The 14507-nt window shown below is 40.4% G+C and overlaps 2 protein-coding genes across 2 annotated transcripts; one reads left to right on the top strand and one right to left on the bottom strand.

Moving 5' to 3' along the window:
• The first annotated feature begins 1019 nt into the window (after nt 1-1019).
• On the top strand, nt 1020-2355 carry LOC140818259 (thaumatin-like protein). Its single transcript, XM_073178168.1, has 2 exons — nt 1020-1465; nt 1544-2355. The coding sequence occupies exons 1-2, from the start codon at nt 1402-1404 to the stop codon at nt 2221-2223; spliced, it is 744 nt and encodes a 247-aa protein (XP_073034269.1). The 5' UTR covers nt 1020-1401; the 3' UTR covers nt 2224-2355.
• Nucleotides 2356-2418: 63 nt separating this feature from the next.
• Nucleotides 2419-4952, bottom strand: LOC140818260 (uncharacterized). Its single transcript, XM_073178169.1, is given in 6 exon segments — nt 2419-3101; nt 3324-3432; nt 3523-3744; nt 3920-3970; nt 4113-4255; nt 4588-4952. Coding segments are annotated over 6 exon segments (1134 nt in total). The 5' UTR covers nt 4674-4952; the 3' UTR covers nt 2419-2578.
• Between the last annotated feature and the right edge of the window lie 9555 nt (nt 4953-14507).

The raw sequence follows: 14507 nt of genomic DNA, 5'->3' as shown, positions 1-14507 counted from the left end.
AATGATTTTGATTCTTAATTGATAAGGGAGCACCCGAGAGTTTTAAAAAGGAAAAAGAGGGACTACTCTTCAATTCAATTCCTTGGGCAGGAAGATTTTCGGCTCTCCCAACTCCAAAAGGATTCTCTCGAAAATCTCTTCTCAAAAATAAGGAAAATTCGGCTTATAGTGTTGAGTCGATTTCTTCTTTATGTTTCTATCTCTACGCAAAAGTTCTTCTACTTTTCTAGTGCAAATTAGAAGAGGAACAAATCATCTAGTCGTGGACCTGATTAGAAGAAAGGAGTCCTTGAAGAAAGTTCGTAGGGATTCATCAAGAGCCAGATCTGTTATACCGGATCGGTTGGTGTCTAGTGATTAATTCACAAAGGTATAATTTCTGACGCCCTATGAATGTTTTGTTAAAACCATACGAGCGCCCAAACAAATCATATTTTGATTGTCAAAATAAAATGAAAAATTTTAAACTTCCGCTGCGTTTGGGCGTGTAGAAAACCGGGATCTAAAAACTGGCTCTGATACCACTGTTAGATCCCGGTTTTCTAACATGAATTTCACCTAAACGTCAATGATTCCATTTGGTGTGTTTGTCATAGAATTTCTCCATAAATTTGTTGCAATTTATAACTAATAAATATTTATATTTAGTTATTTTCTTTCTTAAGAGGTCAAGGAGCTTCTAAGTAAATATGGGTAGTGTCGATGCTACCTGTGGGGCAGTGCTTCACAGGATCTGGACCGTTGATTTTAAAGAATTTGGTGAACCCCGCATATGAATTGATGGACCCCGCATATGTGTGGTTAAAACTGGGTCTTTGATCTTCTCATGGGAACAGTGCCCCATGAAGTAGGGTGAAATATTCGGTAAATATGACTAACTAATTACTTGAAAATCGTACCTCTCCACTTTCATAGGGATATGCCTTAAGGCCAGATCCAACGGCCTCGAGTGATTTTGGGTCATGAGGTCTACGTGATCTTTGAGGTTGTTGCATGGAATTTTCCCCTTGAAAATCGGGGAAAATCTTGTCCAGTTGTAGGCAAACTGTTGAATTGGTTCCAACACAAAGTACATAAGCATGTGCAGTGGATTTCCTAGAAACCATCATAGTCATAAAGGGAGAAACAGGATAGCTCATAGCAACATGCAAAAGTTCTAAAGCGCAATATAGTATGTTCATATAAGTATTAATCCTCTGTTAGAAGCAATGCATAAATTCCCTTGTGTTCTTTAAGTGGAAAGCAAAAGTGAGGGATCAAAATTTAATCAAAAAAGAAATGCAAATTGCTGCTTAGCAACTAACAGAAAGTAGCCTACGCAGAAATCTTTTTGTGCTTTAAATTTGGCAATATATGGTTCAGATGTCAGATCACCATTAGCATCAGAACTTCACCATCAACATGATGGTTTTCAAATTTCTTTGCTTGGTTGTGCTCTGCACGCTTCTGTTTCTCGCCGGAGCAAGTATAGTATCGTTTTTCTTCTGAGTTTTTGTCTGTTTTCTCATGTGTTTTGGTAAGTTTAAGGTGAATGTTTATGCAGATGGAACAGGACACCAACTCATTGTAGTTAACAACTGTCAGGAAAGCATATGGCCGGGAATTCTCGGCAGCGCAGGGCAGCAGACACCGCAAGATGGAGGTTTTCTCCTTAACAGTGGCCAAGAAGTGGTCATTGATGTACCAGAGAAGTGGTCAGGAAGATTATGGGGGAGGCACAGCTGCAACTTCGATGAAAACGGGAAAGGTTCATGTGGCACCGGAGACTGTTCGGGATCCTTACGCTGCCGTGGGATGGGTGGCGTGCCACCAGCAACCGTGGTGGAAATGACATTAGGGACATCAGCTTCACCCCTGCATTTCTACGATGTGAGTTTAGTTGATGGATTCAACTTGCCTGTTTCGATGAAGCCTGTCGGAGGAGGGATTGGGTGCGGTGTGGCATCATGTGCCGTCGATTTGAACATATGTTGTCCTTCCGCTTTAGAGGTGAGGGTGGGAGGCAGAGTGATGGGGTGTAAGAGCGCGTGCTTGGTCATGCAATCCGCCAAGTACTGCTGCACAGGGGAGTATTCAAATCCCAAAACTTGCAAGCCTACGGTCTTTTCCAATTTGTTCAAGGCGATTTGCCCCAAGGCCTATAGTTATGCCTTTGATGATTCTTCAAGCCTCAACAGGTGCAGAGCTTCAAAATATGTAATTACCTTTTGCCCTCCATATTGAGGATGGAATATAGAAGTTGAAGAATAGTGGGGTAGAATTGTAATAGAACTGTACTGTGCAAGAAAATTTTATGCAATATGGAATATATTTCTGTTTTTTTAACAAATCAGGAAATATATTATTACCTTAGAAATAAATTCTATGATGCAAATCACGATCTAATATTATAATTTAGAACTGTAATTGATCCATAAGTGAAAAACTAATTTAACGTAGGCATTAACAGCTTCAGATAATGTATATGAGATGAGGCTATAAGGACAAATAACCCTTTTGAGCACTTCAGACAAAAATCACAAAAACCAATATTTGCGGAAACATATCTCCGGTCTCCCACCCTCTAACAACAGCTGCATCATGATGCATTGTCAGTTGGGGGCCCTGGACCCATCAATAATGGAGCTTCATTCTTTTTAGTACTTGGTTTTGCATACTGAGTTTGACTCGCAGCCCAAGCTCTGAGAGGGGGTTGAAAATGCTGGCTGGCAACATCAGGTGGAGGTTCATCCTCTCCTGGGAGAACAAGAAGCCCATTTTCCCGAAGAGAAGATGGCTCATTGTAACACGTGTTCCAAAGGGAATCAATGAGTAGTCTTTCTTCTTTGGCAGCTGCTAGGTCTTCAGCACACATCTCACTGATAACCTCAATTCGTTTTTGTAGAATTTGCTTCAGTTTATCATTGTCTTCATTTAACTGATTGGACGTACCTGACTCATCTTGAGCTAGGTCGAGAAGGCCCCTAAGTGCAGCTTCACGAACATCAGCATCCTTGCTTGAAGCCAAGTGCACAAAGATACGTGGGAATCCGAGCTCAGCCACAATACCAAAGTCTGCCTCATTCTCGTGCACTAAATAATGGATCAAGTTAAGTGCTTTCCTGCAAATTATCCATTATGTGTCAGTTAACATACAGCCAAACAGTTTTATGACATTGAGCTTACAAACATAAAAAAATTGCAGTTGGTCCCATTTTTAGAGCTTGTTAACATCAAGCGATGTGGGGAGAAACACTAAAAATTAAAGTAAAGAAAATCCTATTCCAATCACTCTTATGTTCTTATACTTGTAACACACAAAAGGGATTACAATCTTCAGAAACTAACCTCTGAAAAATCTCACATTCTCGGTATTTAGCGCATCTTTAAGGGTCGCATATCCATTAGCCAACCGAAATGCAGTAACACCATCCCTATTGTGCATGATCAGAGCTGAATATATAAAGACAACACAACCAAAACTAGTCATCAGAAGGCCCTATGCAGATGCGTCAAAACGAGATAAAAAAAAACTTTGCTTACATGTGATTGCACCAAGTGCTTTTGCACGAACTGTAACATCCGGATCTGAATTAAAACACAATAGAAGCAGTTCCAGGCCATTAACTTCCATGACTAACTGCTGACTTTTTGGATTATTCTGCATAATAGTGCTAACAACTTCTGCAGCCTTGGCCCTGACATTAGAATGGGAATTTTTCAGGTAGGCGAGAAGAGGAACCAGACCACCAATGGAATGAAGATCTGGAAAAAGAACAAAACCAACTTTCCTGTTAGCCATTCCATCTACCAACCTCTTCGATAAGTAGACTAACATTAAGTTTCAAGTATTTGTATATTCTACATTGGGCTCCAACTAATGAAAAACATGTGCTCCAACAAATAATCCACAGCCAGAAGATAAAACTATGAAACTCACCATTTGCCATATCGATAGACTCCACATGATCTTGTAGCTCATCCAGCATATCTGGAAGCAGGCGAAGTTAATTTAAAACCAAGTCTTTCAGGAACAACAAACAACTCGAAAATAATCCGAAACCTATTCTTACAAGACAACAAAAAAAAAAAAAAAAAAACTGCAACACAAAACAAATCCTCTAAAAAAAGACCTTCAATATCTTCAGCAGTTACTCCCTGAGACTCCAAAACCTGCTCCGGGGTCTGCATAACAAGTGTTATCTCCTTCATTCGTTTGACAACATCTACTGTCTGCGCTTGCATTGCCTCCATAAACCATCTTCGATCCTCCTCACTAATCCCGTAAAATAACCAACAAGTTATAAGTATTATCCACAAAATCAGTACTTATGAAGCCCAAGAACAGCAAAAAGTATAGTTTAATCAACTAATAACTCAAAAATCATTAGCAATTTCCTGTACTGGCTTGTTAACACCATCCCACTGAGAACTTCTCCAGGAGCCAAAGATTGGGTTTCAATAAAAATACAGAAAAAATTATTTGCGCAGCATATCCGACTTACTTTTCAGTAAAGACTCAACTTTTACCCCAGCCCTCCAAGACTTGGACCCAAAACACCCTAAATCAAGAACAGTCGAAAAGTTACAGAAACCCAAAGATAGTACCTTAGATTACCAGAAGGTTTAGTACCATCAGAATGAGAGAGACTCCATTTCAGCAAACCATCCCAATCAGGACCTTCCTTCGCCATTCTGAATCAAGCAATCAAATCAAACAACTGTAAACATCAAACTTAGATCCGAAAAAGGGAAATTTTGGGGAGATCAAGCTTCGTTACAGCCCCACAGGAAAATTTATCGAGGGGTTTCTGGAACGAACTCCAATCGTCGAGATTATAAGTGGAAGAAGACCAGGCATCGGCTAAAATCAGCGAATATGCACACAATCCAAACACAGCCCGGCCTTACAAAACAAATCGGGCCATAAAACCCATGGATTAATATTCCACATAAAATTATAATTTTATCTTTTTTTATTACAAAATCTAGTTTGAGCAAAAAATATCATCCTTACACACGAATTTGGATCCAATTTCTATGAATGGAATAGACGTTGAAAAAACTTCCAGCAAATCGAGTAAACTGCACATTAGAATGAGTTTAGTGGGGTTGTCTATAAACCGAATCGAGTAAAATATAAAACAAATACAAGGCTTCAATTGGATGTATTCGATCTCAATCTCAAAATGAAGCATGAATAGTTTAAATTTTTTGACTCGAGAAAGAATTTAAGTTCAAATTCAGCTCAAAACATTCTAAATGTTCGCGATTTTGAAAAACTATTGCTTGAAAATAAATAATCAAAATATTCGAAATATATTTATTTAATATATAATTATATTATATGATAAAATATTAAAGATTACAATCAGTTCGCGGACTATCGAAATTTTTTTGATCTTGATTTCGACTCGAAAAAAATACATGTCTGACCACGAGCCAAACTCAATAAATTCGAATAGAAATTAATATTTTTCATACCGACTTGATCTCTGATGTCCTCTATAGGTTAGAGATGTATAACCCTCGTTTTATAGTGTTATTTGAACTTTTTTTTATATTCGTTGCACTCGTTTGCCAAAAAGAAAAATAAAATGAATCACACACCTGCTCCTATATTTAGGACTATGCATATTAACAAATAGAAGTCATTTTTAGAAATATATATTTGGTTATTCATGGCAATTTGACATTGCTATTGGACAATGGGACAAAATTTGATTTCATTACTTATGTGATCCTGATGAAATGGATGAGTCAGGTCGGGTGCTCCACCGGATTGAATCAATAATGTTGTTTAGGAAAATGAGCAAAGTAGATGGCTTCGATCGTGACCTTCAAACAATGAAAGGAACTCGTGAATGTGCGTCGGAGGGTGTCCGGCGTAGCCACTTGAATGCTAAAGTCAGCAGATTGAAGACAACACAAGCTATATATGTGAGAATATGTGTGCTTGAGAGTTCAAAATTCAGAATCCTTTAAATGAGATGCATATCTGCTATTTATAGAAAGGAAAATCAATGATTATCTCGATTTGCGCGTACACTACCACTCATAGTCTTTGATGTTGACTTCATGTCAAGCCACCCTACTACCTCTAATAGCTTCTCTGACACGCCAAACCCCTGTAGTTCTGACAGATAAGATTGCCCATATCAATCACACTCGAGTGTGATGCAATTCTCGAGGTAACCCGGGTGATAAGCTTCTCGGGAGATGGCTCGAGAGCCTGAGTTACCTCCAGAATTGCATCACACTCGAGTGTGATTGATATGCGCAATCTTATCTGTCAGAACTACAGGGGTTTGACATGTCAGAGAAGCTATTAGAGGGTGGCTTGACAGGAAGTCAACATCAAAGGATATGAGTGGTAGGTGCACGCGAAATCGAGGTAATCTTTGATTTTCCTTCCTATAAATAATAGGTATGCATCTCATTTAAAGGAATCTGAATCTTATAACTCTCAAGCACACATATATTCTCACATATATAGTTTGTGTCCTTTGTCTTCAAACTGCTGACTTTAGCATTAGAGTGGCCACGCCAGACACCACTCTGGTCCCCATTCACGAGTTCCTCTCATTGTTTGCAGGTCACGATCGAAGCCATCTATTTTGCTCATTTTCCTGAACAACATTATTTGTAATGACCCGAATATTTGTTTTGAATGAAGTATTAAATAAGAGATAATTAATGAGTTGTTAATTAAGTATTATTAAGGAATGATAATTCGGGATCAAGCTGTTGGGATCCACCGAATTTAAAAAAGGATAACCCGATCTACTTCGGATTTCATTATCTCGAGAAATCCAACTAGACAAATGAGATTCTGACACGTGGCAGATAAGATTGATTCGGATTTTCTGAAATAGTTCGGATGCAGCCTATAAATAGAACCCGAATTTTTTTGTTTCCTTCACCGCATTATTTAGGAGAGTTCTAGCCATAACTTAGTTTCTAGTCAGTTTCTAGAGCATTTTGGTATCAAGAAGTTTCGGAGCTAGTGTCGACTTGAGGAGGATTCGGTGAACTGAGATCGAGACATCATCAGCAGGCTGACGACGGACGCAGGTATTCCTAAATCCTTAGATAGAGATTTAAGGATCATTAGGGAGCTTATAGCATGTTTGATCTGGTTTATTAGTGATATCATTATGTTGGTATTGTCTAGGTTCAGAGCTTTCTGTCAGATTGTTTTAGTGAGGTACGTGATATACTGACTGAGATATTCAAGCGTAGTATACACACTTATATGCTGCATATTTATCTGTTGGATGATACATGTTTTACTGCTTTGGCATATTATGCATGACATATCATGTTGAGCCTGATATCTTTTGAGATATACCTCGTTTGTTGGGGCCGCTCAGCCCTATTCTGTATTGTGGACGATGGGACATCGAGAGCTACAGTGTCCGACGGGACCCGCGGGCTTTGATGACATGAACATTTTAGGTCCACGTCTTGATGATGAGTGTGGGATCCAAAACATTCCTAGGGCAGATCAGAGACTACACACTCAGACACCTCTAGACTGAGCATGAGATTCTTGAATTGATCCTTGATATCCGAGCATATTGCATTTCGCATGAATCATATCAGTTTGTATATTCGTACATTCTCGTACTGGGCGATTGTCGCTCACGTCCTTGTTTTCATCTTGAGCACCCCATTCCACGGGGCAGGTCTTAGGTTGGACGGTTCGGACGGCCAGGGCAGTGACTAGAGCAGTTGGGTTTTCGGTGGTGATCTAGTGGAGGTTTTATGTGGTTTAACGTTTTCTTGTTCAGATTTATGTTTTCGTTATGGTTGTATTAATATTTAAGACTGATGTTATTGTTCTGTTTTCTTTTGGATTGTAAGATGATTAAGTATTTGGTTTCCGCTGTTTAATTGTTTTTATTAAGTTTAATGTTGCATGTTTATTAGTCTGTTTAGTAGTGGCTCGGGTAAGGGCGCTACATTTGGTGGTATCATAGCATGCAAAGATTTTTGGGACATTATTAATTATGTTTTGAGTATTTATAGGTTGGTTTTAGTTTCCTTTTAGATGTCAGGAGATGGAAGCAGTCATGGAAGTGTGGGACATGGCCATTATGGCGACGATGAGACTGGCTGAGAACATCGTCGTAGAGTTCGTGACGGAAGGCGTCACCGAGATCATGATGAAAGAAGACGTAGGAACCGTGTCAACATTGTGGATTTCATGAAGATTAGACCTCCACCGTTGACCGGAGATGAGAATGCTGATGTTGCTGAAGCTTGGGTCGATATAATGGAGTAGTGTTTTCGAGTGTTGCACTATGACGAAGATGAGAAGATGGAGGTATCCGATTTCACGATCCAAGGAAATGCTCGGAAATGGTGGAAACCTGTTTCTGCCATTCTAGTTCAGTAGCATTGGTGGATTCGTTGAGAACATTTTCGTCAGGCCTTCATCAATCATCACTTTCCGCCAGCTCTTCTCCAGGCGAAGGAGATGGAACTGTTGACCATTAAGCAAGGAGATTCAAGCATTGAGGATTATCAGAAGCGTTTTACGGATTTGTTGCCGTACGCTCCTCACATCAGTGAGAATTGTGCAGCAAAATATTCTCACTTTTTGAATGGTTTGAACCAAGAGATTTATGACCGGGTTTCTGTCTGTGACGATCCTACTTCGTATGAAGATTAGTGAATTGTGGTCGTTAAGCCGAGATCAGTATTGCTAGGAAGAAGGCTATGCAAGCTAGCAAAAGTTCTAGTTCGTTGGAACCAAGGGGTCAGCCTTTCAAGAAGTCTGTATCTTCTTCTTCTTCCTGTTCTGGAGGGGTGCACAACTTTGGTAAGAAAAAGATGCAATGTGGCCACTGCAGAGGCAATCACCAGACGGAGAATTGTCGAAGATCAACATGTACTTGTTACAATTGTGGTGGTTTTGGTCACATGAAGCGGGATTGCCCTAATTTGGAGAATCAGGTTGGAGGCGGAGATTCTATGACAGGGTCTTATAGTGAAAAACAGTCTGAAGCCACTGTGCAATAGAAAGGTTTTCCTGCTCAAGGTTCTCGTCGTGGAGGAATATCACAAGGATCTCAGCAACGCCCACGAGTTCATGGACAAGTGTTTGCCCTAAACCAAGAACAAGCCGAGGAGCAAAACGAGAGAGTCATTGCAGGTAATTTTCTTTTATGTAGTATTCTTGCTTATGTATTAATTGACACTGAGGCATCGCATTCATTCACAGCATCGATGTTTGTTAAGAAGCATAAACTACCCTACGTGTCATTAGATGTTTTGATGTCGGTGTCTACACCGATGGGACAAGAGGTTTTAGCTAAGCGACTTGTAGTAGACTGTTTGCTAGAGTTTGAAGGGAAATACTTATCTGCCAATTTGATGATATTGGCTATGAAAGATTTCGATTGTATTATGGGTGTAATGCCTGAGATTCTTGTAGATAGTTGAATACGAAACACAAGAACAGACGGGGCGAAACGATGCGATAAAATATGAAATTTTAGCTGTGCAAGACCGCACCCGCAGTCTGGCAAGCACCGCACCCGCGGTGCAATGGGCAGAAAGTTAGTAAAATTCTCGTAGCCACACCGCACCCGCGGTAGAATTAGACCGCACCCGCGGTGCTGAGACCGCACCCGCGGTGTTTATATGACCGCACCCGCGGTCGACTATTTTGAAAAATTATATTTCTGCCGAAAGCTTGGCGCACCCGCGCTCCTTACAGTACCGCACCCGCGGTGCTGAATGCGAGACATCCACCCCTTCTTCTTGTCTTGACACATGGCATATATATATATAGATGGTGCTTGACTCAGCCATTTTCCTCCTCAGCAGATGAGAACCGAGAGCTCCCTCTAAGAATTTCTTAAGTTCTTCAAAGTTTGAGGTAAGATTTATCAAGATTTAGCTAACCGATTTTAAATCCGAGTTTAGATTATTGATCCTTGCATCAAGCTCTTCAAAGCGATGTAGGTTTCTTTAGGTTCTAGCATGGTTTGAAATTTAGATATGGAATAAAGTGTGATATGATGTATAATATGTGTTCTTGAGATTATGAACATCGCATATTTGTAAACGGTTTGATTATCGGATATTATATGTAATTATTATGAATTTCCAGCAAAGATTGAATGGAAATTGTACAGATTTTGGGAGATATGAGATAGATTATATTGTGTATGACTTGATAATTATACAATGTTGAAGTATTGATTAGATTAGAATTTGATAGTGTGTATCAATGTATCTCTTTCAGATTTGATTGACAGAATTGATACCAACTTTGAGACTACGACAAGAAAGGTATAGTACATGTTTTGTTTGGGGAATCACGACTCAAAGGAGATCACATTTGAGTTTCCCAATCAAAATCACATACTTGTATTATTATCTATATCTTGATATGATTATGATTGTTTATAGATTTGTCTCTAGAACTTGTATGCAAATCTTGCTATGCTTTGTTTACAGATCATGTTGCATTGCATTAAGATGATTATGCTTGTTTACAGATTTTGTATTCATGCATTAAGATAGGAAAGTCTGAGAGATCATCCAGACTTCTAGACGTTCGGCGATATCACAGCTTAGGGGAAGATCACCGCCCCTATTGTAGACGCGGATACAGATCAGGCCGAAGTCTAGGAATAAGACGTACAGCACCTCGATTGGGAGGGTAGGTGACAGCCAGTGACGTCTTATTCACAACGGATCCCTAGAGTTCTAGTCGAGTCAAGTCTAGACATGATTAGATTCGCATTGCATGATTTTTTATGAATGATATTCATATTAGCATGTTTCATGTGTTTAGATTGTTTTAATGCATGTATACATGTTTATACTGGGATTTGTTCTCACCGGTTTTCCGGCTGTTGTTATGTCTGTATGTGTGCATAACAACAGGTGGGGCAGGATCTGGGTCGAGACAGAGATGATCGTGATAGCGTGGTGACTACGGGCGCAGCAGAGGACTAGTGGTTCTTTTGTTAGACTTGTACTATCATTTGAGTTTAGATGATAGTGAACACTAGTTGTATATAGACCAAGACATGTATTTTATGTTTTATATTGTAAATTAAATAAAGAACTTATGTTTGGTTAGTTACATTTGATTTAATGTAAAAAGCGAAAATTTGACCCATGTTTTATAACAACGATCCATTTACTCCCAAGAAAAAGAATTAGAGCCCGGGTCCCCACAACAGGTGGTATCAGAGTGATAGATCCTTTAGAGTGAGATAATATAGAATGAGCGGGGTAGATCGAGTCTTCTTCCTTGCCTTATGATGTGCTAGCATGATTTATTGCTTTCATTATTGCATGTTGTATGATTATCTGATTTGTATTACAGCATGTGTTAGTAAAGACTGAATCAGAACCGATTCTGGATCAGAGGTAAATGATCAGAGGAGGGCTGAGACAGTTGTATAGCTTGTATACTAATTCGTTTAAATAGCAGATACATGCCTCCTCGAAGAGCAGCCGTACCTTTGCAACCCACAGCACCAGAACAGGGTAGCACATCCGGGGATCCAATGGATGTTACGGCTACACCCATGGAGACTTTGTTAAAACGATTTTAGTCCTTCAGACCACCTACCTTAAGGGGTACAGAAAACGCCATCGAATGTGAAAGCTGGTTGGAGGATATCGAGATGTTGTTCGAGTCTCTTGAATACAATGACGAGAAAAGAGTGAAACTCATTGGCCATCAACTGCAAGACGTGGCTAAGAATTGGTGGTTGAACATTAAAAGAGCATTGGAACAGCGTGGCACCGAGATTACATGGAAAGTGTTCAAGACAGAGTTTTATCTGCGATTCTTTCCCATATCCTACTGTAAAGATAAAGGCGCTGAATTTGCAAACTTGAGGCAAGGGCAACTGAACATCGAAGAGTACGTCGCTAAATTTTCTTCCTTGCTTTGTTTTGCACCTCATGTTTCAGGTAGTGATGAAGCCTGAAGTCGTGGCAGATCAGTTCATAAACGGCTTAAATCCCGATATCTATATGTTAGTAAATACTGGAAGACCCAACAATTTCGCTGAGGCATTGAACCGTGCCAAAGGAGCAGAAGCAGGATTGCTAAGGCAACGGAGTGCTCCGTATGTTGCTCCGAGTCCGAGACCGCCACTACCTCCAGCACAACCTCCTCTTAGATTTGAAAGTGGCGGTAGTAGCAGCGGGCGAAAGGATCAGTTGAAAGCAAAAGGGAAGCAGTTCAAAAGACCTGGGAGCAGTTCGTCAAGCTCCAGTGGATCCAGACAGGGTGGTTTTGATCAGAGTACCAGGTATACAGGTGTCTACTGCAGTTCTTGTGGGGGTAGACATACGACTGAACAATGCCAGGGAGTGACCGGGAGATGTAACATATGTAGACAACAGGGGCATTTCGCCAAAGTGTGTCCCCAGAGGAGCTCACAAAGATTTAAAGGTGCAGGGTCATCTGCATCCGTAGCCCAGCCTGAGAGGCAAGCTTCATCTGTTCACTCCTTTCAGCCACCACAGACACAGACGCAGCCCAGAGGCAGAGGTAGCCAGATCGTGAGCCAACCTCTTCGACAACAGGCTCAGGTTTTTGCATTGACAGAGGAGCAAGCACATGATGCCCCAGATGATGTCATAGCAGGTAACTGTTCTCTCTGCGGTTATCCTGCTTATATCTTGATAGATACGGGTGCATCACATACATTCATTTCGGAACGCTTTGCATTGTTACATTCATTTCCTGTTGAGTCTTTTCTAGATGTTGTGTCTATTAATTCTCCGTTGGGAAGTGGATTGATATCTGTAACTACGGTTAAACATTGCATTCTACAGTTTGAGGGGCATGAGATTGACCTAGATTGTATAGTGTTGGGTCTAGCTGATTTTGATTGTATAGTCGGTATTGACATGCTAACAAAGTACAGAGCCACTGTAGATTGTTTCCATAAGATTGTCAGATTCAGACCCGAGATGACAGACGAGTGGAAATTCTACGGGAAGGGTTCCAGATCTCGGATTCCCTTGATTTCGGCTCTTACTATGAACAGATTGTTACACAAAGGAGCAGATGGTTTCTTTATTTATGCTGTAGATATGCAGAAGTTGAGCCCGGCATTGGCGGACCTGCCAGTACTACGGGAATTTGCAGATATTTTTCCAGATGAGATCCCAGGATTACCTCCGGTGCGAGAGGTAGATTTTAGTATTGATCTTGTACCAGGTACCGTCCCCATTTCGAGAGCTCCGTATAGGATGGCACCCATCGAAATAAAAGAATTGAAAGCACAGTTAGAAGATCTTCTGGCCAAGGGATATATCAGACCTAGTGTATCTCCTTGGGGCGCTCCGGTGCTGTTTGTGCGAAAAAAAGACGGTTCGATGCGATTGTGTATAGACTACCGGCAACTGAATAAGGCAACGATCAAGAACAAATATCCTTTGCCTAGAATTGATGATCTATTTGATCAATTACAGGGATCTTCTGTCTATTCTAAGATTGATTTACGTTCTGGGTATCATCAGCTCAGAGTTCGAGATGTAGATATACCGAAGACAGCATTTCGAACCAGGTATGGACATTACGAATTTATTGTCATGCCTTTTGGTTTAACAAATGCTCCTGCGGTATTTATGGGCTTGATGAACCAAGTGTTTCAGAGATATTTGGATGAATTTGTGATTGTCTTCATTGATGATATTTTGGTGTATTCGAAGAACAGAAATGAGCATGCAGAGCATCTCAGAATTGTTTTGCAGACGTTGAGAAAGGAGCAACTGTATGCAAAATTGTCAAAGTGTGAGTTTTGGCTGAATCGAGTTGTATTCTTGGGTCATATCATATCTGGAGATGGTATTGCTGTAGATCCAAGTAAAGTGGAAGCTGTGATCAGCTGGCCAAGATCGACTTCGGTACCAGAAATACGCAGTTTCATGGGTCTGGCAGGATACTACCGAAGATTCATTCAAGATTTCTCCAGTATTGCAAAGCCAATCACACAATTGACCCAGAAGAATATGCCATTCGTTTGGTCAGAGGAGTGCGAGTCTAGTTTCCTAGAACTGAAGAAAAAACTGACTAGTGCTCCAGTGTTGACGATACCTTCAGGTACTGGTGATTTCGTTGTCTATTGTGATGCTTCTCACAGATGTTTGGGATGTGTACTTATGCAGCGAGGTCATGTGATCGCATACGCCTCGAGACAATTGAAGCCACATGAAGTACGATACCCCATTCATGATCTGGAATTGGCGGATATCGTATTTGCCTTAAAGATCTGGCGTCACTATCTCTACGGCGAGAAATTTGAGATTTACTCCGATCACAAAAGCCTGAAGTATCTATTTTCTCAGTCAGAAATGAACATGAGGCAGCGTAGATGGCTTGATCTACTAAAAGACTTTGATTGTGAAATCACATATTATCCAGGAAAGTCAAATGCAGCAGCGGACGCCTTGAGTCGAAAGGTTTGTTCCCTATCCTTATCGACGATAGGTGTTACAAAACTCGTTGAAAATTGCTGTTTCTCTGGACTAGAATT

Source organism: Primulina eburnea, chromosome 17, assembly GCF_022965805.1.
Source record: "Primulina eburnea isolate SZY01 chromosome 17, ASM2296580v1, whole genome shotgun sequence".
NCBI classification, from domain to species: domain Eukaryota; kingdom Viridiplantae; phylum Streptophyta; class Magnoliopsida; order Lamiales; family Gesneriaceae; genus Primulina; species Primulina eburnea.
This window is presented reverse-complemented; position numbering and strand designations above follow the sequence as displayed.